The sequence below is a fragment of the Ovis aries genome, chromosome 3 (assembly GCF_016772045.2).
Source record: "Ovis aries strain OAR_USU_Benz2616 breed Rambouillet chromosome 3, ARS-UI_Ramb_v3.0, whole genome shotgun sequence".
Lineage (NCBI taxonomy): Eukaryota > Metazoa > Chordata > Mammalia > Artiodactyla > Bovidae > Ovis > Ovis aries.
Window position 1 is genome coordinate 218,462,063 of NC_056056.1, and position 27,248 is coordinate 218,489,310.

At 56.8% G+C, this 27,248-nt stretch overlaps 2 protein-coding genes across 5 annotated transcripts; one reads left to right on the forward strand and one right to left on the reverse strand.

Annotated features, from left to right (window-relative positions):
• The first annotated feature begins 1,905 nt into the window (after window positions 1-1,905).
• On the forward strand, window positions 1,906-16,087 carry CSDC2 (cold shock domain containing C2). The gene is made up of 4 exons (XM_004007016.6): window positions 1,906-2,001; window positions 11,719-12,017; window positions 13,329-13,451; window positions 14,211-16,087. Exons 2-4 carry the CDS (start codon window positions 11,842-11,844, stop codon window positions 14,371-14,373), a joined length of 462 nt encoding a protein of 153 aa, XP_004007065.1. The 5' UTR covers window positions 1,906-2,001; window positions 11,719-11,841; the 3' UTR covers window positions 14,374-16,087.
• Window positions 16,088-16,312: 225 nt separating this feature from the next.
• On the reverse strand, window positions 16,313-26,293 carry PMM1 (phosphomannomutase 1). Of its 4 annotated transcripts, none has more exons than XM_027968152.2 (8): window positions 26,170-26,293; window positions 23,553-23,670; window positions 22,025-22,101; window positions 21,802-21,893; window positions 21,509-21,608; window positions 18,007-18,082; window positions 17,225-17,340; window positions 16,313-16,852 (listed from the first exon to the last, which is right to left on the reverse strand). In XM_027968152.2, exons 1-8 carry the CDS (start codon window positions 26,254-26,256, stop codon window positions 16,730-16,732), a joined length of 789 nt encoding a protein of 262 aa, XP_027823953.1. In that variant the 5' UTR covers window positions 26,257-26,293; the 3' UTR covers window positions 16,313-16,729. The 4 variants fall into 4 exon arrangements, 2 of the variants coding, with proteins under 2 accessions (XP_027823953.1, XP_042103729.1); XM_042247795.1 differs by lacking the exon at window positions 16,313-16,852 and adding an exon at window positions 19,594-19,687 and having other exon boundaries at window positions 17,226-17,340; XR_006059487.1 differs by lacking the exon at window positions 16,313-16,852 and adding an exon at window positions 19,594-19,687 and having other exon boundaries at window positions 17,293-17,340; window positions 18,007-18,852.
• Between the last annotated feature and the right edge of the window lie 955 nt (window positions 26,294-27,248).

Consider the following 27,248-nt stretch of genomic DNA (forward strand, 5'->3'; position numbering starts at 1 on the left):
CATGGAGAATAATCATAATACTACTTCAAACCTCAGCCCAGCCTCCTTCATTCACGCTCCCGGCTGCCTGGCAGCCGCAGCACACGCTCGCCCGCCGGCGGGGCAGGGAGGGCCTCAGAAGGGGAGGCTGGACGTGCAGGGAGGGGTAAGGCCCTCGGCCCTAGTGTACAGCAGACCAAGCCACAGCGTCCTCAGAGCTGGCCTTTGAGGCCCTGCCTCTCGGCCTCCAGACTCATGGCCTACCTCTCCCCACCCGCACCCCCTCCAGCCACACCAGCCTTCTTCCCAGTGCCCTGGCACGCCAGCACTCACACCCACCGGAGGGCCTTCGGACAAACCACCCCCTTTCCCACAGTTCTCTCTGGACCCTGGCAAGACTGGCTGCTTCGTGTCACCAGAGGCTCAGCTTAAACATCATCACTCCAGAGAGATCCTCCCTGACTACTTCCCTCTGCTGGCCCGTGATCCACCGTGCAGCCATCAGGACTCAAGGCTGGCCCAGCTCCGGACCTCTCTACTTCAGGTACCGCCTTTGGGACTTCCTGGTGGCCCTGCAGCAGGGACTCTGTGCTCCCTACGCGGGGCCGGGGATCGACCCTGGTCAGGGGGCCAGAGCCCACATGCCAACACCAAGACTCAGCACGACTAAATAAATACACAGATATTTTAAAAATATGTTTTAAAAAGTCACTGCCCTTGTGCCAGAGAAGTTCTCTTCCTGCAGTTCTGACCACATCATTTGTCCATTGACTCCTACGTCACACAACTCACTGGCTCGCCCTCAGTGCCTCTTGCTAGCCTCTTTTATTAGGTATTTGTATCTTTCTGGTCTCCCTTAAGACTCTCTGCTCCTTTTTATTTTAATAAGACTTCTTTGGAAAATGCCAGGCTGCGTCAGCTGTACTAAAGATATATGAAGGACCGACTTTCTTCTTTCCTGAGGAGAAGGGATGGGTAGGGGAACGAGGAGCCAGTCTTTGGGGGGGGCCTCCTCCAGCCAGGCTTGTACACAAGCTGCCCTGGAGCCTCCAACAGCCCTCTCAGCAAGGGCCTCCTTCTCTGCTTTCCAGAGCTCATGGGGGACCAGAGTCGTGAGAAGCTTGCCCAGGTCACCCAGCTTGGAAGCGCTAGGGCGGAGACTCATACCCAGGCCTTCCCAGGCTGTGGAGTCTGTGTGTGTGTGTGTGTGTGTGTGTGTGTGTGTGTAGCTACCTTTCACTCCCTTAGGGGCCTCTTCAATTCAGTTCAATCCAGCAGAAACAGCTCAGGGTCTGCCACGGGCTAGACAGAGGAAGACATGAGTTCTTGCGACTAGACTTGCCCACATGGGTTCACTGAGGAGGAGCCCAGAGCCAAGGGAGGAGGGAGCAGTGGAGGGCAGGAGCCACTCTGCCGAGGGGACAGAAAGGAGAGGGAGGCTGGCGAGTCCCTGGGGCCCTGCTGCGGCCTCCACTCTTCCAGACTCACCGTCCACCCCACAGCCTCCTGGCAGACACACAGACAAACACACACACACACTCACCACCCTCCTTGCTCTCTAACTGCCAGGAATGCAGGCTGTCCCCAAGCTCTTCCCCCTTGCATTCCTCAGCAGCTACTCCCACCTGGCAGGGCAAATTATACCCTGGCCTGGCAATAAAAGCCACTTTCCAGAAAAAGAAGCTTCGGGGCCCCCGAGAGACGCAGCTCACTCTCTCACATCGCCCGTGTCTGACTCAGGGGCCCGGTGTCCCTTTAAGCAGGGAGTACAAATTCCCACCCCGGTCCCTCCCTCCTGCTCTTCCTGACGTCAGGAGGAAGGCGTGTGTGAGTGAGTGAGGGGCCTGAGGTGCCGCATGCTCACACACACACACACACACACACACACACACACACACACGGAGTCAGACACAGAGCACATCTCTCAGACCCATCCCTGCTCATCAGCTCCAAGCACGCCAGAGAGAGGCCGAGTCTGAACGGCTGCGGGAGGCTGTGTGGGACCTCGGCCGTCAGAGAGAGGTAAGGGGCTAGACCCTGGGGCCTCAGGCGCTCCGGCCCTGGAAACTGGCTCTAACGATGGGGGGGCAGAGGGAGGTGCAATGGCGGGGGTGGGGTGCTCTGGGAAGGTGGGCCCCCTCCCCTGGGGCTGGCCCAGCCCAGTCCAGTTTACAGAGGAGAGGCAGGCATGTGTGAGCGTGGAAGAGCCCACCCGGCCATCCCGCCCCCCTCCCTTGCTCTGCCTGGCCCCCAGGGGAAGCTGAGGCTGCATGGTTCCCTGTGAAAGGGCGTGGGTATGTGTGTGTGTGTGTCTGGGACTTATGTCTGGCTCAAGAGGCAGAGAACAGCAGACACCTGCCAAGCTGTAGCCGCAGCCTCCTGTCTGGGAACCAGAGGGGAGAGAAATGACTGGAGAATAATTGGGTTTCTACCAGACGCTGAAAGCAGAGTGCATCAGGGAGCGACATGGATCGTTCCCCCTGGAATTTGGGGCTGGGGCCAGGGAGGGACCGTCAGGGGTGGTGGTGGGGGGGCGGGGTGGCCAGCAGACAGTTGGACCTGGAGCAGCTGTCTCATCCTGACTCTGTTTCTTCCGCGATGTGTTGGGGATAATTGGGCTAATTGGCTTGGAGAGGTGGCTCCACGCTTTTATTTCCCCCTTGGCCTTGGAGCCACCCCTACCAGGAGCTTTTGCTTCTCCCAAGGCCACTCCTCTCCCCTGCAGGCTGGTCTCGAGCTGACCTCCACCCTTGCCAGGGCGCAGCCCCTGGAGGGCAGGGGTGATCAGCCAGGGTCCACTGGATCCTGTGCCGTGGGATTCATGTACTCAGGCAGCCTTGGGTAGTAGTGCCAAGTCCCCAAGTGGCCTGACCCTGGCACAAGGAGTCCAGGCAGAGATAAGGGGTGATGCTGGCACCCACAAGGGAGACAGCAGGTTCCTGCCAATCTGCCAGCCTGCAGACTCTTCCCAGGGAGAGGGGAGGGGGCCGCGGGGAGCGAGAACAATAATAAATACAGACTGTGAACTGCCTCATCCGCTGGGGTTGGGGGAGGGGAGGAGGAAGTGCACCCGGGTAGAGGGTGGGCCACCTTTCCGAGAGCTCCAGGGGAGGCCTCTCCCTGGGAAGGGACTGTCTGCAGCCCCCTGGGGGATGAAGCGCCTTTCCTGCAGGCCTGGCTCTGTCTCAGAAGCCTCTGAGTCCACCAAATTCTGGGTATCTCCTCCCCTCAGCGTTTCCTTGAAGTCTTTTCCAAAAACATCTATTTCCCATATCTGCCCCGCCCCTCTGGGTCTGTCTGACCCTCCTCCAAAAACAAACAACAAAAAGAAAAGACAGGTGTAAGTAGGAACCAGCTCACAAGGGCCTGGGAGAGGCCAGAGGACAATCTTGGCCACAGAGGTTTCTCCCAGGGATGGGCAGTGGTCACGGAAGTCCACTGGCCGTGGGGGGAGCCTCCCTAGGAGGAACTCGGGGGTCCCACACTGCTGGCTGGTGAGGGAGGGAAACCCGCAGGCTGGTCTGGAGGCAAGCCCCCAGGAGTGGCACCAGCAGAGGGCGCTCAGGGCCTGGCCGAGCTGATCATATTGGTCACAACTAGCACGGCCAGGATCTGAAGCCTGGTGGGAAGAGGGCTCGGGGCAATTCAGACCTTTGTCCACGCAGACTATTAGGATGGGAGACAAGAAGCAACGGGGCGGGTCTTCCCCCCTGCCCCAAGCCAGCAAAATGATGGGCACCAGGATAAGTGGCCTGGCATTTGAGTTCAAGCTCAGCCACTCTTAAGTGTGACTTTGACCCGTCCATTCCTCTTTCCAAGGAGGGCTCAGAGTGGGAAAGCAACTTGCCCACGGTCATACAGCCCGGCGGGGCTGGGATGTGAGGGCTCTCTCATGGTGCCCATCCTGGCATCCATACCCTCACTAATGCCCACAAAGCCCAAAGGCCTTGATCATAGGAGCCCTCCAGGGCAACCTGGGGACATGACAAGGAGGAGAGTTAAAGGGTCTCAATTAAGCTCGAGTATTGGCTGGGGCAGTGCCCCCCCCCCCGTGCCTGCCCCGTACACACACGCGCACACACACATGCACACACACACACACACGCTGTGGGAGAGGGAAAGAACCAGGTTTAATTAGGTCACCTCCAGCTGCTCCAGTAGCTTTGGCACTGACGTATTTTAAGGAGTGTCTGAGAGGCTGGGAGAGGGCAGGGGCACTGGGGAAGAGCCAGCTTCTGCCTGGTGGGCTTGAGGCTGTCTCCTCGCCTTCCTCAGGCCCACCCTGGGTAAGCCCTCAAAGTCCGGAAAGCCCTTCTGCCATCACCCCGTGTTCCCTGTCCTTCCCCCTAAGCCATCAGACTCACGCCTCCCACTGTCTGTCCCTTCTCAGTGGGGGCTTGGGCTGGGATGCTTTTATGGAGGGTGTTGTTTTTAAGCTTGCCGTAGTCGGCAAGTGACTCACCCAAGGTCACGGTCTGAGTCAGCACAAAGCCAGGAATAGAACCCCAAGCCCCGCTCTTCCTTCTGCAGGGGCGGCGGGAGCTTGCAGGGACGCGCAGGTCCTCCCTCCCTCCCTCCTGCCTGAGGCCTCTGTCCCAGCCCCCCCAACCAGGATGCTAAAGTGCAGGCCCCAACTGGCTGTGTGACCCCAGCAAGACTCTTCACCTCTCTGGGCCTCAGTTTACTCCTCTGAAGAATGGGGTTATAATGATAATTACCTTGTAGGGCTGTTGTGAGGAATAAATGAGGAAAGGGGGCAAAGGGCTTGCACACCTCTTGGCACGTGGTTACTAATCCATCGATGGTGGCCATGATCTTGTTGTGACCAGCCACCCTGTGTTCTTCTTGTCTGTCTGTTCCCCCCGGACCTGGGCTCTCTCAAGGCAGGGCTGTCTCTTCTGTTTGTTGTCCCAGTGCCTGGCAGTCACACTCAGTTACGCGTGTTTTTGACAACCTCAGAGGAGAGGTGGAGTGACCCTCATGCGTCATCAGGATCAATGATGATTCATGTACCCGAGGAGAAAATTGAGGCCCAGAGAAGGGCAGGTGCTTGCCCTAGGTCTCACAGCACCGGGTGGTTGAGCCAGCTTCGTTTCCCTGACCTGCCCAAAAGGAAAGGGATTCACAGGGTCAACAGAAGACTCTGACAGCCATCTCCTGCCCAGTTCTTTTGGGGGAGTGGATAATTGGAGGAGCCCCAACACCAGGCTGATGGTCACCTGCTGATGTGGCTGAATCACCCTTCACAGCCCCATGATGCTGTATCAGGACCTTGCCTAGGGTTATCTCTGAACAGCTCTGCTGTTTTATTTTTACCTCCCCTGGCCTTTTGTCTGCGGAATTACTGGGGCTTGATCTGCATGCAGGGAAATGAAGAGGAGCTTGGCTGGCAGGGTCAGAACCAAAATACTCTCGGGGCACCACTGACACAGCTCCTTGGCTCCTCTTGGAACCTGGACAGGGACTTTGATTCACGCTATTTGACAGATGGGTAAACCGAGTCTCTGGAGAAGGAAATGGCAACCCACTCCAGTATTCTTGCCTGGAGAATTTCATGGACAGAGGAGCTTGGCAGGTTACAGTCCGCGGAGTCACAAGAGTCGGACACGACTTAGTAAACCACCACCAGAGTCTCAAAGAGTAAGTGCTGAGACTTCCCTGAGGGTCCGGTGGCTAAAACTCCAAGCTCCCAGTGCAGGGTGCTCAGGGTTCGACCCCTGGTCAGGGAACTGGATCCCACATGTTGCAATTAAAGATCCCACATACCACAACTAAGATCTGGTACAGCCAAATATCTAAATAAGTAGATATATTGTTTTAAGGGAGGGTCACCCCGCTAGGATACTCTAGAGCCAGGAGTCAATCCTGGGTCATCTGGGACTCAGGCTGTCCTCTTGCCCTCCAGCTGCTAGTTCTGAAGAGCATCATTCCAGGCCAGAGATGGCCCCAGGCAGGCATACCAAATCCCTCGGGGGTCAGGCTCTAGCTCTGTTTGAGTTGAACCAAATGTTCTATGAACACATCTAGTTCTCTGCTCTCAGTTATTTCCCCTTTGCTTTCTCAGGGAAAATTCTTCTGGGAACTTATCCTCAGAGGAAGACACCATTTGCTTTCAGACAAGATCTGGCCTCTGTCACTTACCTGCTGTGTGACCTTGGGCAAGTCACTTAACTTCTCTGAGCTTCAACTTCCTCATTTGTAAAATGAACACAATTGTAATTTCAACCTTTTGTAGCAACTGGGAGATTTAAAAGTGGGAAATAATTTCTGTAAAGACTCTGTGGGTTTCCCTGGCAGTCCAGTGGTTACGACTTCACCTTCCGCTGCAGGGGGTGCTGTTCTATTCCTGGTCAGTGAGCTAAAATCCCATATGAATGGTGGCCACAAAATCAAAACATAAAACAGAAGCAGCTTTGTAACAAGTTCAATAAAGACTTGAAAAGGACTTTTTTGTAAAGACTATATAGCATTCAGACGATCAAAGCCCTCTCTTCCCTTGCCCCCTTCTGCAGCAACATTCTGGAGAAAGAATCTGAGCCGGAGGCTTGCTCTGCATCCCCTTGTTTGGCTCTCTCTAGTTTCCCAGGCTACCCTGCACTGGGCAGCTTCTTCAAGTCCAGGGCTCTGGCATGGATCAGAGAGGCAAAGACCCTGTCCAAGGTCACACAGCAAGTTGGTAGCAATACAAGGACTGAACCCAGGACCCCTGACTCCCCACTCCAGGGCTCCAGAGTCAGATTGCCCTGGTTCAAGCTCTGGCTCAGACATTAATTGCTGTGTGGCCTTGAGTGATTGAGAGCCTCCCTGAGCCTCAGTTTTCTCACCTGCAAAATAGGGTCATAATAGCAAGAGCCTTCAAGTACTGACACAGGAACTAAATGAAAGGAGAAACTGTGAGGGGCAGGGCAGGGACCTAGTGGGTGGGCGAGTCCTTGGGAAAACAGGAGAGGTGAGAATAAAGGGTGGGTTTGGCTCCAGGGTCTCTTCTTTCACCCACTCCCTCTCCCCCCCCCCCCCAACCCATGCCCACCTCAGCCACCCTGCCTGGGAGGAGCCCCCTCTCATGTAGCACCTACTCAGTGCTTCCCACACTCCATCCCGTGTCATCCTCACTGACGCCCTTGGAGGAGGGGCTCTTGTAATCTTCATTTTCCAGCAGAGGAAGGAGAGAGGGGAGATCCCAGCCCCAACTCCTTCCCGAAGGCCCATTCCCCACCTTCTCCCGGGGTGGGTGGGGTGATGGATGGGGAGTGGGAAGGCATACATGTTCTGTCGCTGCTGGTTTTTCCATCTCCTTCCCCTTCCCCTCTGCTGCCTGGCCCACTGCGGGAGGGGAAGGAGGAAGCTACCCTCCACCCCTACCTGGGATAGTGCCCCTTACCCCTCCCCACTGCCCGCATCGCATGGAACCTGAGAGCCGGGCTCATTCAGTCTCGGGTCCGGAGGCCCGGCTGGCCAGAGCAGGGCCCAGCTCAGCTGCATCTCCCTGGCAAGAGCTGTGGACCGCCTCAGCCCCTCCCCTACCCCCTTCCCTCCCCTCCACCCCCCGCGACCTCCCAGCACAGGCTGTCACTGCCAAGCACAATACCAGGCCTGGGAAAGCCGTGCAGTGGGCAGCCCAGGACCGCCTTGCTTCCTGGAGAAAGGGAGGCTGAGTTTCTCTCCCTGCCACCTGCCACCCTCACCCAGGTAGGGTAGGGGGCATCCAGGAGTGCACCCCAGGGCACCTCCTGCTTTTCTGCTGTCATCCTGGGTAGCTTTGCTCCCTGTCTGCCTTTTCCCTAACAGTGTTATCGAGGTATCATTCCCACACTATATAATTTATCTGTTTATGATGGACAAGTCAGTGGCTTTTAGCATATTTATAGAGCTATGCAACCTCACTAGAGTCAACTTGAGGACATTTTCATCACCCCCTAAAAGAAACTCTGTGCCCATTAGATGTCACTCCTCATTTTCCTTCGCCCTTCCCAACCCCTAGAACCACTAATCTTCCCATCTCCATGGGCTTGCCACTTCTGAACATTTCACGTACGTGGAATCAGGTAACATGCCGTCTTTTGTGACTGGCTTCTTCCACCTAGCGGCATGGCTTCAAGGTTCAGGGTTTCAAGTCCAGCTGTCGTAGAGCTCTATCAAAACTTCATTCCTTTTTATGGCTGAATCATGTTCTATTTCATGGGAACCACATAAAGACATAAACCACATGTTCATCTGTTTATCTGGGGATGGGCCTTTGGGTTCTTTCCACTTTGGGGCTTTTATGAATAATGCTGCTGTGGACATTCATGAGCAAGGTTTTATGTGATTGCTTTTCTTCTTGAAGCTTCAGTTTTCTTCACTAAAATGGGGACAAGGGGATTCCCTGGAGGTCCAGTGGTTAGGACTCTGCTCTTTCACTGCCAAGGGGGCGGGTTCAATACCCGGCTTTTAAAAGTTAATTGATTAGTTTGTTGTTGTTCAGTTGCTCAATTGTATCAGACTCTTTGCGACCCCACGAACTACAGGACGCCAGGCTCCCCTGTCCGTCACCATCTCCAGGAGCTTGCTCAAACTCATGTCCATCGAGTTGGTGATGCCATCCAACCATCTCACCCTCTGTCATCCCCTTTTCCTCCTGCCTTCAATCTTTTCCAGCATCAGGGTCTTTCCCATTGAGATGGCTCTTCGCATCAACTGGCCAAAGTATTGGAGCTTTCACTTCAGCATCAGTCCTTTCAATGAATATTCAGGGTTGACTAAATTAATACAATTAGTTAACTAAATGGGGATAACAATGCTAAACCTGGCCCCTGCCTGCCTCCTCAGGTGGGCTCAGAGAGAAAAACCGCACCTCAGCGTGAGGGACCCTGAGGGGCAATTCTGACCCTCTGCCTGCCTCCCCACACCCCTGCAGCAGCTCTCCTGGCTGGATGGGATGTGCTGGGGGCCTGCTGAAGGGGCGGGACACTGAATCTCCATCCCCAGGGACGGCAGAGCCAGCTCATCCCCTTGACCCAGAAAAGTCCCACCTGCTGTAGGACATTGAACAGTGGCCAGGAGACCTGCCAGGGAGTTGAGTGGCGGTGACTCCTCAGCTATTCCGGTCCATGCAGGGCTCTGGAGTCCGAAGGCGTCTTAAACTCTTCCCTGGAAACTACGGGTTTGCAGGGGGCAGGGCAGAGATGGAGGTCAGAAATAGACTTAGCTCAGAGGTTCACCTCTGGTCCCAGGGTGGTGGGGGGAGTGAAGGAATGGGGGTGAGGGGATGGAGAGCCTGTCACCCTCACTCCTATATGTCATGGGCCATGGGCAACTCTTTGCATCCCTGCTTAGTCAAGCCTCACCATAGCCCATGAGGGAGTGAGGCAGGGTGTCTCAGCTCCATTGTGCAGGTGAGGAAGCTGTGGCTGTTCAGTCACTCAGTCGTGTCCTGCTCTTTGCGACCCCATGGACTGCAGCACGCCAGGCTTCCCTGTCTTTCACCATCTCCTGGAGTTTGCTCAAACTCATGTCCATTGAGTTGGTGATGCCATCCAGCCATCTCATCCTCTGTTGTCCCCTTCTCCTCCTGCCCTCAATCTTTCCAAGCATCAGGTCTTTCCCAGTGAATCGGCTCTTCGCATCAGGTGGCCAAAGTATTGGCGCTTCAGCTTCAGCATCAGTCCTACCCAAGAGTACTCAGGGTACTCTTTAGGATTTTTTCCTTTAGGATTAACTGGTTTGATCTTGCAGTCCAGGGGACTCTCAAGAGGAAGCTGAGGCTGGAGGAAGTGCTACCCAAGCCAACAGCTAACATGCAGTGAAATTGGAGCTCTCTTGGTCCAGGCGTCCTACTGGCCCCGCTGTGGCAGGCCACCCGCTCCAGGCTCAACAAATAGTCTAGCATCTCTCGGAGCCCAAGAGTTTCCGATCCCAGGGGACCCTGAGGATGAGTGGGTGCACGGATGGGGTAACTACATTCTTTTCCTCCACAGAGAAAAATACAGGATGAAGGACTTCCCTGGTGGTAGAGTGGTTAAGAATCAGCCTTTCAATGCAAGAGAAACGCAGGTTTGATCCCTGATCTGGCAACTAAAATCCCACACACTCAGGGCAACTAACCCTGATCGCCCAAAGAAAGTTCCTACATACCCAACTAAGACCCAATGAAGCCCCCCCAAAATAAAAAGGATGATTTTTTTTTTAAAGTTTATCCAGGCCCTGAGCTGTTGTCAGGGGAACTTCTATTGATTAGCATTGATAATAACAATTTATTGGGTATCTGCACTAAATCACTGACGCCATAATCACTTTGCACGGTAAGCATTCTCAAGTTTCTTTTAGAGAGGAAGAAACTGGGGCTAAGGAAAAATCTCAAACATTACAAAGGGCTCACCATACCCCAGTCCTGTTCTAAGCACATAGAATGTCATCTAATCCTCACAGTGACCTCTCTATGAAATAAGAACCAATGCTTTTCCCATTTTACAGAACAGGAAGCCAAGTCAAAGGCCATGAGTGTTGACCAAGGCTGCACAGCCAACAGGTAGAGATGGATTCAAACCCAGGTCACTGGGGTCTGGAGCGCACACTCCCACCCGCCATGTTGCAACTGTTGAGTGGCTTGCTTGAGGTCACCAGGTTACAGGTGACAAAGCTGAGATTCAGACCCAGGTCTGTAGACTGGAAACTGCTGGCAATTGTGCCAAACTGTGTTCCAGGTCATCGGCCACTTTACACATCCCACCTCCTAGGCCCTCAAGTTGAAGAGCTGAACTACAGGCTGGAAGGACTTTGCGGTTAGTCTCAGTCAGCTCAGTCCACCATTAACAAAACACCACAGACGGGGGGCTCCATGGAGACATTTAGTTCTTCTGGTTCTGGAGACTAGAGGTCCAAGTTCTGTGTGGCAGCATGGTCTGGTTCTGGGGAGTGTTCTCCTCCTAACTTGTAGACCACCCCCTGCTAGGGCTTCCCAGGTGGCTCAGCAGTAAAGAACCTGCCAACACGGGAGATGCACGAGATGCGGTTCGATCCCTGGGTCAGGAAGATCCCCTGGAGAAGGAAATGACTCTTGCTTGGAGGATCCAATGGACAGAGGAGCCTGGCAGGCTACAGTCCATGGGGGTGGCAAGAGTGGAACAGTAATGAAGCAACTTAGCACGCACGCACGCCCCCTGCTGGCAGCGTCCTCACAAGGCAAGAGCAGAGGAGGCAAGCTCTTGGGAAGGGGTGAGGAGGGAAGGGTCTCTCCTTCTAAGGACACCGATCCCATAATGGGGGCCCCACCCTCCTGAGCTCATGTAAATACTTTTTTTATTTATTTGGCTGTGCCGGGTCTTAGTTGCAGCACTTGGGAATCTTTAGTTGTGGCACGAGAACTCTTAATTGCTGCACGTGGGATCTACTTCCCTAACCGGGGGTCAAACTTGGGCCCCCTGCATTGGGAGCAAAGAGTCTTAGCCACTAGACCACCAGGAAAGTCCCCTTCCTTACCTCATCTAAACCCAGTTACCTCCCAAACGGTCCCATATCCAAATACCATCACACTGAGGGCTTCAGATTTCAATAGGTGACTATTAGGAGACCACAGTTCAGCCTGCTACAAGGTTCTAAGACCCTTTTGTCTTTCTGGTGAGGACCCTGTGTCAGGGAGGGGCTGTGAGTGGCCTGAACTCACGGTTGGGAGCAGCAGGCAGGCCCAGCCCTCCAGACGTGTGTCCAGAAGCTGCCCACCCTGGACCACACTCACCTGTACCTCTCTCTTCCCCCTTCCAGACGGAGCCTGTGGCTGGTGAGGCCGCCGAGCAGGGCCAGGCCGGGCCCTGCCCGTCAGGACGCCCAAGCCCTTCACCGGCCCCTGCGCCTGGGAGCCCACCCGGCTCTCCCACTGGCCCCGCCATGACTTCGGAGCCTACGCCGCCCGCGGTCGTGCCCCCGCTGCACTCCCCCAAGTCCCCTGTCTGGCCCACCTTTCCCTTCCACAGGGAGGGCAGCAGGGTCTGGGAGCGAGGCAGTATCTCATCTCGGGACCTGCCCAGTCCCCTGCCCACCAAACGGACCAGGACGTATTCAGCGTGAGTACCAGCCCCTCGCCCAGGCTCTGCTGATCTTTCCCAGGATGGGGCTCCAGGTGGGGCTGTCCGGTCTCTTCCTCCGCCATCCCCTGCTACCCTCACCCCAGGGCAGGGGAGCTGTGTAAGGACCTTCTAGTAATTACGAGAGTTCATTCATTCAGTCTACCAAGCTGTATGGAGCTCCTTCCCCAGGGGATCCAGTGATAAAAAAGGCAACACTTCAGTCCACAAACTGCTTATAGTACAGGAGGAGTTTGTCCACAGTTCACGACAGCTGGCAGGGTTGGGGGAGAGGACCCAGTGTCGGGCATGAGGACCCAGTGTCGGGCTTCGGGGAAGATATCCTAGCTGGCCTTGGAAGATGTATCAGGAGAGGAGGGAAGCTGGGTGCTCCTGCTGGATGAAACAGCCTGGGCAAGAACCGTGGCACGTGGCTGACCTCTGGAGAGAGGTGGGCAGTCTGGACAGAGACCAGCCCTGGGCCTTCGGAATTAGGTCACTGGCGGGGTGGGGAGTCAAATTGAAGAGGAGGTTTGTGCCAGCCATCTGAGCTTCCCTGGTGACTTGAACAGTAAAGAATCTGCCTGTAGCGTGGGAGACCTGGATTCGATCCCTGGGTCGGGAAGATCCCTGAAGGGAATGGCTACCCACTCCAGTATTCGTGCCTGGAGAATTCCAGGGACAGAGGAGCCTGGTGGGCTACAGTCCAGGGGTCACACAGTCGAACACCGCTGGTGACTAACACTGTCACTCGTGGGGGCCACGCGGAGGCTGGTTTGGCCAAAGGAGGGGTCTGATGGCAGGTGCGGATTGTCCCGTGTCCACACCAAGGCCAGGTGCAGAGCAGAGGCTTAATAATTGATGCATGAAGGGCTGAATGACCAATGAGTGAATAGGACGGAGACTGCTGCTTCGGGAGAGAGTGAGCTCCCTGTTCTGGGAGGTATTCAAGCCTAGGCTGCACATTCTTCACTCAGCATTCTTACAACAGGAATTCGTGTCAGCCAGACCAGCCTCAGGTGGGGAGGGTCCTGTGTACAAAGAGGGGAACTGGCTGGCAGTCAGACGACCCACTTGCTGGGCCACCCGGGAGAACCAGTTTTCCCTCTCTGGGCCTGTCTCCTTATTGTCCAGTGGGGTGATGAGAGGACTGAACTAGTCGCAGGATAGGTGGTTTCTGCTCCGGGCAGGGCAGGGTTTTCTAGGCAGGCTCTGCAGGCAGGGCGCAGGAGGGCTGGGGTGGGGGGCAACCAGGGACGCAGGGGGCAGTGTGCTCAGGCCACACGTCCAATCCTCCTACCCGATCTTTAGGACAGCCCGTGCCTCGGCTGGCCCCGTGTTCAAGGGCGTCTGTAAGCAGTTCTCACGCTCACAGGGCCACGGCTTCATCACCCCCGAGAACGGGTCAGAGGACATCTTCGTGCACGTGTCTGAGTGAGTCCCTCCCAGCTCCCCGTTCTCAGCTGGGCCCTGCTACAGGGTCCCAGCAGTGCCTCCAAAATGCCTCCTTAGGCCTCTGCCCTCATTGGCTGAAGCCTGTGGTCCTGGCAGCTTTTTTTGCTCCTAGGGCCTTCAGGGACAGGGGTGGAGGAGGGCTGGGGCCAGGTGGAGAAGGGGGAACCCCAGAAGCCCTGGGACCCACCGCCTAAGTCCTGGATCCTATTCCCACACCATGGGGGTTAAGAGGGCTGGGCCAGCCCCTGGGCCTTTCAGCCTGGAGGGAGGCTAGGAAAGGCGGGGTGGTCTTGGTCTAGACCCCAGCCCTCATGCTAGGCATGGCCTGTGGAGTCCCTGAGCTCTGAGCCTTGGGGACCTCCCTGAGTCCCTCTCACACTCTCAACATTATGGCAGTGGTCCCTAACCTTTCTGGCACCAGGGACCAGATTCATGGAAGACAATTTTTCCATGGACTGGGGAGGGATGATGTCAGGATGATTCAACCACATTGCATTTATTGTGCACTCTGCTTCTATTATTATTACATCAGCTCTACCTCAGATCATCCGGCATTAGATCCTGAAGGTTGGGGACCCCTGCTTTATAGAGAGGGGCAGGTTTGATTTCTCTTTTACGAGTCTGGCTCTGGCTCCACGGCCTAGGGAAACCCAGGGTGAGGCTGACCTCAGACCAGACCACAGGGGTTGTCCAGGGCCAAGGCCTCTCCTGGGCTGACACCCCTCTCCCCACCACTAGCATCGAGGGGGAGTACGTGCCGGTGGAAGGCGACGAGGTGACCTACAAGGTGTGCCCGATCCCGCCCAAGAACCAGAAGTTCCAAGCTGTGGAGGTGGTGCTCACCCAGCTGGCTCCACACACTCCCCACGAGACGTGGTCCGGCCAGGTTGTGGGCTCCTAGGCTGGGGGGCCCCCGTGCCAGCCGCCGAGGGAGGGAGGGAGCCACACAGGGTAGACGGGCCGCAGCCAGCCCTGCGCCCCACCGCGCCGGCCGAGCCAGTCCCCCGGGTGGCCTCGGTGTGAACATCTGTGTGTCTGTGCTTGTGGACATGAGTGTGGGCCTCCATCCACCCCGTGACCCTTGTGTGAGCTGGACCGAGGCGGAAGCCACCAGACCTGCCTTCTCTGCTTATCTGCGCTGTCCTCCCGCCCCTCCCTGCCACATATGCATTGGACCCCCTTGCCCTCCTAACACCCGTCCCAGGGTCCACTGAGCCTCTGAGGGCCAGTGTCAGGCCTGGGGCTGGGTGTCAGGGCATTGGTGGGCTCTGCCCTACCAGCTTGCTCCCCTCGCCTCTGCCTCAGGCCTGGCCGGCGGGGTTGCGGGGAAGCCAGATTCTGCCTGTGCCACTCACACCTCCCCCTCTGGGCTGGGGTCTCCCCCTGGGACCTGGATCTCTTTCCCCCAGAAGCCAGGCCAGTGAGTGCTTTGGGGGAGCCCCCTGGCCTCTTGCAGGGGAAGAGGGTGAAACCTGGAGGCAGACAGCCCCCTTCCCCCACTGCCAAGGCCTAGCTCCGGCTCCTTCCTCCTCTCCCCCCAGCACACTGGAGAGGCAGGAGGCAGTGGGGAGCTCCTGGCCAGCCCTTCCTCCGCAGCCTGGCAATGGCTGTGAACCCCAAACTGAGGCCATGTCCACTACCCTAGGCCGTGCTGAGCCTCGCCGCCTCAGCTCTCCTTGGAGCTAAGGGTCTTCAGTGGGGTGGGGGCATAGCTCCCCCAGCCTGGATGGAGCCACCCCCTTTGCCCTGACTCACAAACCCCATGCCCACCCATCACAGCTGCGAGGACCCAGCGGTAGACACACACACACCCCTCAGGCAGGGCCAGGCAGGGGCACCCACCAGAATAAGCCGTTAGCCTGGGAGACCACCAGCCCTGCAGGCCCCTTGCTGGACCCTGTTCCCAAAGCCATGGGGTAGAGGCTCCCGCTGGCCCCCAACAGGCCAGTGGCCAAGGTGTGGTCCCGATCTTGTCCATCCCTTAAATGTGTGGCAGCCCTCTCCCCTTTGACCAGGACGGGTTTGTGTGCACTCTTGGGTAGCAGGCCCCCCACCACCACCACACTCCCTTCCAGAGAACACATCACCTGTGGGGGAAAAAATGCGGTTCAAAGGAGGGCTTGCCAGGGAGTCACCCTTAGGAGACCCAGTCTGAGTAAAAGAGGGGCCCAAATGCCCACGATGGGGGTCAGTGACTGTCTAGGAGGATCCCAGCCCTGTGGCTATGTGTACCCCATCCCTGTCCCGAGGCTGAAGACCAGAGCTGTTGGGGTGCACTGGCCAGCCCCCTAAAACTCAGAATGGCCCCAGTTTGAGCTGAGCCTACTCAAGCAAGGCCTGGAGCCTTTCACCTGAGGAACAGGCTCCCTGGCTTCCTCAGAGAAAGGTTTACTGGTGCAGGTTAACTCCTGGGAACCCCCAAGACACCCCCGCCCCCACCAGGAGTAGGCTCCCCCCTTTTAGGCACGAACCAGGAAGCAGACTGTGTTAACAGCAACCCTGGGCCACCCCACTCATGGCCCCACAGTGTCCAGTCAGACCTCCTGAGACCCCCACCAGCCTCCTGGATCCCCCATCCTTCCTGACACTGGCAATAAACCCTCAACTGTGACTCAGCCTGGCCCAGAGCTGCCTGTCTATCGGGTCCTGGGGGAAGGGGCTGGGGGAGGACACCCCAAACAGCTCTTGTTTGGGGTTCAGTGGCCCACCCTCCTGGACTGCATCACATCTGCTGTGACCTGGGCCAAGTCCCTGCCACATGCGTCAGTCTCATCTGCAAAGTGGGGGGCCGGAGCAGTGTCTGTGCCTGGGGCCAATTAGCCACTCGGATATCAGCCATATCACGCTCCACAGGGTTTAATATCCATGAGATAAAGTTCTCACGAATGTGCATGGTCCCCACTGCTCTGCACCCCATGGAGGGCAGGCAGGCAGGCAGGGCGGGCTCTATCTCGTACCAACATTCGCACACACTTCCCGCGTAGACAGAGACCTGTTCTGCCAAGAGTCCGGGCAGCAGCTGCAGCCAGGGCCATCGGGTCGGACTGAAGGCTGGAAGCCAGGCCCACCAGGAGCTGACCGGCTGCAGGTGGCTGTCCACACAGACCCTGGGCCCGTAGAGCTGGGCCTTCAGTAGCTAACACGAGGCAGGGGTGCTGGGCCAGAGGAGGGGCCTGGCACCCCCAGCGCTGGAGCCAGGGGCTCTCTCGGCTTGGCCAGAGCTCCCTGAAGTCCCGAGGGGCAGGTGTGGGCCCTGGTCACGCCTCGTGGGCTGTCTCTGGGAAGAAGAGCTCGCGGCATCGCTGCACCGTGTCCTGCGGTGACACCACGCTGTGGCCGACGGTCCGGGGGTCGGTGTAGATCTCAAAGTCGTTCCCGCCCTGCACACCGAGGAAGGGCAGTGGAGGCATGTGTACATGCGTGGTGCCTGGAGGAGGATCCCAGGCTCGGGGACCAACACCCACCCGGGCCTGGGGTCCCCTCCCCACACTGGCTCCTACATAGCTGCTCCTCTGGCCCCCCTCAGAACCGCCAGGAGGCCCACCTTCTTCACAGCATGGGCCCTGACTTGCTCTGTGACACAGGGCACGTGTGCAACCAGCTCTGGGTCCCAGCCTTCCAATCTGTATAATGGGGCTGGTGAACTCTGACTGCTTTCTGGGAGTTTCCCAGGAGGTGTGTCCCATTATCCCGTGTCCTGGCCCTGATCTGGGGGGCTAAGGGCACCTGGGCCGAGCCTGAGGCACACTTACAGGGCTGGTCTCGTTCCCAAAGAAATGGATGGTGTCGAAGCAGTCCTGGTCCAGGCTGTCGAGGCAGTAGCGCTTGTCCCAGCCCTCGGGGAAGACGTCAAAGCTGATCATGCCTCCTGCAGGGTGTGGGGAGTTGGGCAGACAAGGTGAGCAGAGGGGCGGCTCACGGGGCCTTGGGCAAGGCCCTTCATTCGTTCATTCATTTCAACAATGCCTGAGTGTCTACTGAGCACCAGGTGCAGGGCACAGACAGGCTCAGGATCCTCACGGGGTTACGATCCAGGTGGGAGGAGGGGTGGGAAGTGACCAGACCACCTCTCAGCTCATGTAAGTCAATGGCAGGGGTCAGGGGTGGAGGGGTAGGGAAGCTCCCCAGCTGGTGTGTTCAGGGGACAGCTCTCCAAGAAGGTGACACTGAGCTGAGACCTCAGCCAGAGTGGCAGCTGGCCGGGAGCCATATGATCCTCAGGGCAGAGAAGGGGTGTGCAGGGCCTGGATTTCATTAAAGTCAGAGGGAGCCTCGGAAGGGCTCTAAGCAGGGCTGTGACAGGCTGTTTGTCCACAAGGCTCCCTCCGGCCACTGTAGGGGGAAGTGGCAATGAGGGTTGCCTGGGTTTAGGGAAAGCTTTGGGGGCTAGGGTCCCTGCCTGTGTTGGCTCAGCCTGCCCTTGATGTACCTGGGGGACTGGGAAGGGTTTCTGAAAATGCTCAGGGTGCAGCCTGGCCTTGGCAGTGAGGCCCTGCGTGGTAGACCTCTCAGGCCCTCCATGGGGTGGACGTACCACGGGAGAATCTCAGTCCTTTGCCAGCAAACTCGGTTTTCAGGGCTTCCACGAACTTCTCCCGGATCCTCTCCTTCTGCAGAAGGGGAGGGATCAGACTGAGGTTTAGGGGGCCACGTGTGCTGGGCCCTGGGCTGGGCAGACAGCGCCTGTGAGTTCACTGAGCCTGCCAGGAAGAGGTCATGACCCCCACTTTACAGATGTGGAAGCTGAGGCTCAGAGAAGGCCGATGCCTTGCTCAGGGTCACCCAGCCTCAGAGGCAGGGCCAGAAGTCCTGCAAGTAAATTCAGTGCCAGGTGTGCTAGCAGAATCCAGGCAAGGTATCCTGAAGGAGGCCTTGGAGCAGAGACTCGAGGAATAAGGCTGAAGGGATGGGACGGTCTGAGTCCTGAGTCACAGTGTCCACCTAAGGTGGGGCTCAGCCCTATCAGCTCTGCCCAGCCCAGCCACGGCTCAGAGTGTGAAGAGCCAAGAGCATGCAGAGACCTGTGAGCAAGAGGCACTGGTGGTTTAGCTGCTAAGTTGTGTCCGACCTTTACGACCCCATGGGCTGTAGCCCACCAGGTTCCTCTGTCCACGGGATCCTCCAGGCAAGAATACTGGAGTGGGTTGCCATTCCCTTCTCCAAGGGATCTTCCTGAGCCGGGGATCGAACCCAGGTCTCCCGCATTGCAGGCAGAATCTTTCCCAACTTAGCTATGTGGGAAGTGGCAGCAGGCAAGAAGTCAGCAGGAGTTTGGGACGATCACAGCACCCACCACGGAGCAATGTGCCTTCACTGAGCACCTTCCACGTGTTCCTGGTTCCTACCCCTCTGGGCGGGACCTTGGAAGCCTGCAGCGTATCTATGGACACCAAGAAGGGGACACTCACTCACCAGCCCAGGGATTCCCCAGCCTGGCCTTGCTGGGGCCACAGAGGGGAACAGCCGCACTGGGCCTGGAGGGGAGCGTCTTAGCTGCTGAGCTGACGGGGCCCATGGTCGCGGGAGCAGACGGCAGGCTCGCTGTGGCCGAGGCACCAAGGTGGGCAGCCCCCTTCTGGCCACCTCGAAAGATCAGCAGGATGATCAGCACACAGAGGGCCTGGAAGCCAGGCTGGGGAGCTTGGACACATCCCAGGGGACCAAGAGCCACTGAGGATTTCAGAGCATGGGGGTTAGGGGCCCAGTTCTGCACTGTAGCCAGTCAGTGATGGGTAGGACTAGAAATGGAGGACAGACAGGTGGCGGCCAGCAGTCTGGAGCCTGGAAATGTGGTCCAGGGAGCACATGAGAGATAAAGGCAGGCTGCCTAGGTCCCAAGCCCAGCCGCTGTGCCTCCTGGCTATGACTCTGAATCGATTTCCTGGGCTTAAAGATAAGAGGTGTATTGAATGAACCCTGACATACTCTCATGGGAACAGAGATGAGGGATATAACCTTCCCAGAAAGCCTTGGCTTCCCAGGGAGATCAGCATCTATCAGAGGCCACTCTGTGGGTCCAGTGTTAGTGCTAAGGGTGCCCCAGGCTCAGAATAAATGGTCCAGAGCAGCTGCACTGTCTGTCTCCAGAGAACCAGGCTGGTCACCGGACAGCCCCACGTACCAAGTCCAGCCTTAGCAGAGACCAGCACGGTGTCCTCAGGCTGGTTCACATGCTCTCTGGCCTCAATGTCCTCAGACCCTGTCCTCTGAGGCGGCTGAAGGGAGGTAAAACATTAGTATTAGATCTGTGCTGGTGAACTGCACTCAGATCAGAAGGTTCATGTCCCTCTCCAGTATCAGAAGAGGGCAGAACAAGACCCAAAATATAAGAGAAGACCCTGAGGGCTGTGGGAAGAGTCAGTGTGTTCCACCTCATGAGATGGGAACTGTGATCATTCCCACTTTACAGGTGAGAAAACAGAGGCACGCAGCAGAGAAGCCCCTTTTCCAGGTTGCTGGGCAAGTCGGAGGTGGAGCTGGGATGGGAAACCTGGGTGGTCCGAGAAAGGGCCACCTCTCCATATGTGTGTGGGAGGAGGTTCTTGGCCAGTGGTCAATCACCCACTCCAACAAGGAAGTCTCCATGCCCGCGGGCATTGCCTGTGGGCCTTGGGGCCCCGGGTGGGAATGGGGATGAGCTGGATAAGCTGGGAGTTGTCACCAAGTCCCACACAGCCTCTGGGAAACATCGGAAGGAAGCAAGCAGAAGGCCAAGTTCAAATCTTTGGGCTTCAACTCATTCCCTACATAACCTTGGGCAAGTCACTTTTCTCTGGGCCTCAATTTCCTCATTCATAAAATGGGGATAACATCATCTACTTCATTCAAAAAGTATGTCTCGAGCACTTTTGTCAGGCTTACGCTGGGCCCATGGATCTAGCAGGCAACAGCCACAGAAATCCCAGCCCTTAAGGAGCTTACAGTTTTACTGAAAGAGACAGATAACCAAGATCTAAAAACAGGTGATGCACTGGATTAGTGGGTGGTAAAGGCTGCCTGGGAAGAAAGAAAACTTTGAAGAGGAGGAAGTACAAGGAGGCTGGGTTATGTGTCATGCTTAGGGAAGGTGATACTGGCAAGGTGACACAGAGGTGACACTTGAGCAGATGTGATGGAGGTGAGAAGACACAGCCCTGAAGCAGGAGATAGTCTGCTGTCTCTAGAATGAGTAGGGAGGGCATGGCTACGGCAGAGACAGCAAAGGGGGGAGCAGAAGGGCAGGCCAGGGCACCTCCCTGGCGCTCCAGTGGCTGAGAATGCGCCTTGCAATGCAGGGGACGGGGGTGCCACCCCTGTTCAGGGAACTAGATCCCACATGTTGCAAGGAAGACCTGAGGCAGCCAATAAATAGAGTTTAAAAAAGGGCAGCCAGTGGGAAGGTCAGAGACGGGCTGATATGAAAAGGCCTGGGGGACGGCCTCCAGCCCTGAGATTGGAGGGCAGGGAGTGATGAGCAACATCCAAGTCAAGGTCAGTGGGGGCAGTGCACCCAAAGGTGACAGGGACCTTGGTGTGTTCCAAAGACAGACACACAGGGAGAGAGTGTCTGAGCCAGGCAGACCCCTCAGGGCTCCAGAGACCACGGGAGGTTGGCCGGGGGCCCATGGAAGGACTGTCAGGCAGGGCAGCCAGATGTGCTTCAGAAGGTTCTCAGTGGCACTGCTGGAGAACAGGTGGGCAGGGCGCAGAGGCACACACAGGGGTGAAGGGTTTTTTTTGAGACCAACTCGGGCGGCTGAAACCCCAGGAATTACTGTTGGGCTCTATGGGGTGGGAAGGTGGAAGAGATGCCCCAGGTGTTGGCTCAGGCGAGCAGGCGGCTGGTGGTCCTGGTCGCCAAGGGCAGTCACCGAGCCAGCAGTGCTGGGAAGACACAAGTGCCGACAACCACAGCACAGAGCGGGTGTCCGAAAGGGTACCGGTCGAATCAGAACAGCCTGGCACCACCGATCCTTTTCACGGATGAGAAAACAAAGGCTCAGAGAGGTCAAGTGACTGAGGTCCTAGAGACTAAGGCTGACAGTGGGTGGTGGCACCTTGTCTAGTTCGGAGAACTCGATTCGCTCCTCCAGGGTGCAGCTCCGGCCGATGGGCGAGATGTTCAGCATGCCGTTCCGGAACTCGATGAAGGTCCCACTGGGGGCGAGGGGGCGGGTGGAGGGGCGGGGAGGCGGAGCCAGAGAGAAGAAGGACCCTGAATTCAAATCCAGTCCCACCGGGACTTCACCGGGGACACGCATCCACCCCTGGGCAAGTCAGAGCCCGTCTGCGAGAGCCCAGGCCCACCACTCCCATTCCGGGAGGGGGCCCAGGAGGGGCGGGGTCTCACCGCTTCTTGGGCAGTCTGAGCAGGGCCATGTAGCGGAGGCAGAAGTTGATCAGGTCCTGCAGAAGCTCTTCCCCCAGGTGGTTCTGGATGGTCTGGGCAAGGGACACAGGGCTCTGAGGGCAGTGGGCACGGCGCCCCTCCCCGCCCAGGACAGAAGGCACCCAGGGACTGTTCCACTGTGGAAAAGTGTCCCAAGACCCAGGGGGAGGGGCAGGGCACTGACCTGCTTGGAGAGCAGCCGTCCATGCTTATACTGCACCGTCCCGTTCTCAGCAAACACATAATCAAACTTCTCGATAACTTCAGGTCCACGTAGAGGCCAGGGGGAAAGACACAGTGTGAGACCAGATACCCAGAGCCAAGGAGAGAGGTGAAACCCACACTCCTTGGTCTGGCATTCAAAGCACCCTCGTTCCATCCCCAACCTGCTTTTCCAGCCTCCTCGCCTTCGCAACTTGGTTTTTTTCCAAACATCCACACAAGCCCGTCACAGCCCTGGGCCTTCCCTCCTGCAGCTCCTTCTGCCTGGGATGCCCTCCCCCCTCACTTTTCCTCCAAGCTCCAGTTCCCTCCTCTGGAAGTCCCCCAGGACTTCCCGGCAGAGGACATCATTTCTGTCCTGCACTCCTACAGGCCCTGGGCACAGGAACTTCCATCACTGTGCCATCGAGGCTGGTTGCACGGGGGATGTTTTTGACTCTGACTGCCACCAAGAATTGGCTGGAGCACAGCCAGGAGGCTGCTGCGGGTTTGGGTAGGGGGAGAGCACCCGGACGATGGTGGGGTGATGGAGACACAGATACAGAAGATCAGGGTGTGGGGAGACATTTTTGGACTTGCTGATAAAATAGACAAGGGGTTGGGGAAAGGGGGCTTTCTTAATGGCTCAGATGGTTAAGAATTCACCTGCAATGCAGCAGACCCAGGTTCGATGCCTGGGTCGGGAAGACGACCTGAAGAAGGAAATGGCAATCTACTCCAGTATGCTCACCTAGAGAATTCCATGGATTGAGGAGCCAGACGGGCTACAGTCCATGGGGTCATAAAGAGTACGACAGGACTGAACAACTAACACTTTCACCCTTGGGGAAAAGTCTCTAGGTCCGCAGAACTGCCAGGATGACTTTAGAATCCTCCTCTGTTAAATGAGATTATCATACCCACCCTAAAGCATAGTTGTGAGGATTAAATGAAAAGAAGTTAATACAAGGTCATTTTCAACCTGTGGTAGCCCACTTTAAAGATGAGGAAATCAAGACTCAGCAGGGAGAACTAGGAAAGGAGACTATGTAAGGGCTGGATTCTGTCTGCTTGGTTCCCTGCTGTTTCTCCAAAGTCAGCACAGTGCCTGGCATATAGGAAGTGTTGAGGTGTTCGTCACTCAGCTGTGTCTGACTTTGTGACCCCATGGACTGTAGCCTGCCAGGATCCTCTGTCCATGGAATTCTCCAGGCAAGAATACCATTCCCTTCCCCAGCGGATCTTCCTGACCCAGGGATTGAACCCAGGTCTCCCACATTGCGGGCAGATTCTTTATCGTCTGAGCCACCAGGGAGGCCTGGCACATAGTAGGTGTTGACCAAATGTTTGTTAAATCCCTGGAGCAAACACCTGCCTATTCACTCTGCTTCCTTTGCCCCACAGAAGCAGGACTGGGTCTTTGAAGGCACATTGCTCCAGGGGTCTCCCAAACTCCCCACACCCTCCACCCCCACCGCCCAACTGTGGAATGGGTTCTGGCCTCTCCTTACCTTCATCCCCCTCTCCCAGCTGCTCGGCAATTTTCGAGTAGTCAGAGCCGCCCACCACACCGATCTGCACCCTACTTCGCAACTTCTGCAGGAAGGCAGCCACCTCTGGGTCGATTTTCTGCAGGGGGCAGGGAAGCACAGGCTCCGTTGGCATGTCTGGGCCCTCCAACCAGCCCTCACTCAGGGCTCAGAGTCCTGGAAGCCCATATTCCACCCACATCTGGGGCCAGTCAGGGTTTAGAACCCAGATCTCCAAATTAGAAGCGCTTGGGTTCAAACTCTGGCTCAAGTTCCTCAATAGCAGAATGACCTGAGCAAATGGCTTTGCCTTTGCCTCAGTTGTCCCATCTATAAAACGGGGATCCCAGTAGAACCTGGAGAGGGTCACTGTTAAGGATTAAATGAGACAGTGCTTGGAAAAACAACTAGCAACTGGCTTCCCTGGTGGCTCAGTGGCAGAGGATCTGCCTGCCAATGCAGGAGACAGAGGGTCATTCCCTGATCCGGGAATATCCTACAGGCCACGGAGCAACTAAGCCCGCGAGCCACAACTACTGAGCTTGTGCTCTAGGGCCAGAGATATGCAACTACTGAAGCCCGAGAGCCTGTGTTCCACAGGAGAAGGCCCCACACTGAGAAGCCCAGGCACCTGCAGGGAAGAGTAGCCCCTGCCCTCTGCAACTAGAGAAAGCCCTCACTCACAGCAACGAAGACCCCGCACAGTAAAACTAAATAAATAAACAAAACAAAACAAAAACAACTAGTGACTAATCACTTGAAAAGATGTCCCCCCAAGGAAATGTAAACTAATGAGTTTCAGTCCTCGTTACTCAAAGCTGACACTATCTAGGGTGGACATAGGAGAAATGCACTCAGATGTTGCTGGTCAGAGTGTAAATTGGTATAGCCACTTGGAGGGTAATCTGGCAAGATCTAGCAAAACTTTACATGCCAGGACTCGTCACCCAGAATTCCCCGGGTGTATATGTTCACTGGGTGAACACTGAAAAACTGCAAATAAGCTAATCAATTGGAGAATGGCACACAGCTGCTCTGAAATTCTATCCTGTGCTTGCACAGAATAAGGCAGGACTGTGTTCCCAACATAAGAGAGCACCAAAACCCGCTGTTAATGGTTAAAAGCAAGTTGCAGGAACTCCCCTGGTGGTCCAGGGGGTAAGACACCGAGCTCCCAACGCAGGGGGCCCGGGTTTGATTCAGGGAACCAGATCCTGTATGCTGCAGTGAAGATCGAAGATTCCATGTGCCGCAACTAAGATCTGGTGCAGCCAAATTAATTATTTAAAAAAATTATGATATCGACTATTTTTTTTAAAGCAAGTTGCAGAAGGGCACACACAGTATGATACCAGTTGCTAAAAACAAACACACACACAAACTCACAACTCTGGGATGCGGCTGGGCCGCAATCCTGACTGGTCAGAAGGGACTTTACCCTTCTGTTACGCTTTCATTCTTTACAAGAGAATGTGTTTGTGAATATGCGTACAATTAAAAATTAACTTAAAATGTACTATGGACAGATCTTAGGTGGATGGACAGACAGCACTGACACTCTAGTCTTGTTTAGGCCCCGGGAGCAGTGGGATTGCCTCCTGTGCCCCCAGGGCTCTCATTCAGGGGCCGGGATGCTAAGACCAGGGTTCCTATAAGCCCCTGCCTTACCACCCAGATCTAGCGGCTCCTGCTCTAGGAGATCCCTCAGTAGGTCCTGGTGGACCCAGACCAGAGGGCAAGAAAAGAGACCTGCTTATCCACGCACCCAGCTGCGGGAAGCGGGGGTTGGGGGGGGTAGATGGGGGTGGGAGGCTCATCCTGAGTTAGATCCAATGGGAGAAAAACTAGGTGTGGAGCAGAGGTTGGAGCATCAACCCAGTGAGATGCTTTTAGAAAGAAAACCACACTCCCACCCACTCTGTACCACAACATCCCTAAGAAGACCAGACCAGCCCCCCACCCCTTACCTCCAGGAGGAAGAAGCCCCCAAACTCAGCCTGAATGGTACAGAAGCCCTCCCTCCCTGGAAGAGGAGAATGGAGGTGGGAGAGAAAGTAGGGAAGGGGCTTGAGAAACTAAATGCAGGCCAGCCCGATTTTGCAAAGGGATGGCTCCGAGACCCCCACCGATGGCTCTCGCGCCCCACCGATCGGGACTCTTAACGCTTGGGTGTGTTGTCCTGTATGGAAACCCAAGGTTCAGACGACAGCTCCGGGCTACTGGTGTGACCTAGGGCTGAACTGGGGGTGGGAACCAAGGCTGGGGAGACGGGGGCGGGGGCGGGGGTTGGCGTCCCAAGGCAGGCCTGGCGGGGGAGGGAATTAGGCCCCTGCTCGCAGCTTCTTCCCTCAAGAATCCGACCCATTCCCCTCGCACCCAGGCAGAGAAAGTGGGCGCCGATGCTCGGGGGGGCTGTGACGTGGGGAATCGGGAGGGCTCATTCCCAGCGTGCAGCCCTGGGGTGTCAGGGGCCAGGTGTTGCGGCAGCCCACGCACGGTCCCGGGGGATCTGGGATCACGCCGCTGCAAGTCACTCATTAGGCTTCTGGGTGTCCACGTGACACCCCCAACGGGAGCTTCTGAACGAGCGGGGTCCTACCTGGCGAGCCGGCGTGAGGGTCCCGTCCACGTCAAACAGGCAGAGGACGCGCTCCTTCCTGCGGGCGCCCTCAGCGGTAACGGCCATGGTTGCAGCTCCCGGCGCCCAGCTGAGACTACTGCTGGGGCCGCCGGAGCCGCTTGGGATAGAGGGCGGACTGGGCGGCGCCTAAGGGGGCGGGGCCAGCAGGCAGATCCGAGAGCGCCAAATTGGGAAGGGGCGTGGCCCGGATGCGGCCGACACCGGGCCTGCGCTGACGTGGGACGAGAATTCTGATGGCACCAAACGGAGAAGGGCCGTGGCATCGGGAGGGGCAAAACCTCGCAGGTTCCGTCAGTTCAGTTAGTTTAGTCGTTCTGTCGTGTCCGACTCTTTGCGGACCCCAAGAAATGCAGCACGCCAGGCTTCCCTCGGATTTTACCAAGCCGAACCGGAGGCGGGCCTAGGCCTCGGCCCGGAAGTGAGGGATGGAACCCGGAAGGAAGGGGCGGGGCCAGCTTTGGCCCTTGGCGGGGTGGTTCCGAAGGCAAGTGGGGGCGGAGCGGGGGCGGGGCCTCGGTCCCGCAGTGCAGAGTCCGCGGGCGAGGCGGGGCTCAGCGCCCCGCCCCCTCCCTCTAGCAGTATCTCTCCCCTGCCCCTCTCTGCCCAGTCCGCCACTCACCCCCCAGCAATCAGTGCCTCTAGGGCTCACCCCCTCCCTCCTAATGCCTTTGACCTACAGATCTCCAGCTTTAAGAAATCTGATGGCCTTTGCTCAAGGCTCTGTACTTTGCCGAATGGCCTTCCCTGACCCTTCTCCAGCTGTCATTCTGCCCACCCCATGAAGTGAAATGAAATGAAATCGCTCAGTCGTGTCCGACTCTTTGCGACCCGATGGACTGTAGCCTACGAGGTTCCTCCATCCGTGGAATTTTCTAGACAAGAATACTGGAGTGGGTTGCCATTTCCTTCTCCAGGGGATCTTCCCGACCCAGGGATCGAACCTGGGTCTTCTGCATTGTAAACAGATGCTTTTACCGTCTGAGCCACCAGGGAATCCCGTCCACCCCTATAAGGTGTAGCTAATGGTTTACTTTCTT

Coding starts and splice junctions, on each gene's coding strand:
- PMM1 (XM_027968152.2), bottom strand. CDS start 26,256: ATGGCCGTTACCGCTGAGGGCGCCCGCAGGAAGGAGCGCGTCCTCTGC. Junction 22,102..23,552: donor GCTGGGAGAGGGGGATGAAG/GTAAGGAGAGGC, acceptor GTGGACCTGAAG/TTATCGAGAAGTTTGATTAT. Junction 21,609..21,801: donor CTCAGACTGCCCAAGAAGCG/GTGAGACCCCGC, acceptor CCTCGCCCCCAG/TGGGACCTTCATCGAGTTCC.
- CSDC2 (XM_004007016.6), top strand. CDS start 11,842: ATGACTTCGGAGCCTACGCCGCCCGCGGTCGTGCCCCCGCTGCACTCC. Junction 12,018..13,328: donor CGGACCAGGACGTATTCAGC/GTGAGTACCAGC, acceptor CCCGATCTTTAG/GACAGCCCGTGCCTCGGCTG. Junction 13,452..14,210: donor ATCTTCGTGCACGTGTCTGA/GTGAGTCCCTCC, acceptor CCCCACCACTAG/CATCGAGGGGGAGTACGTGC.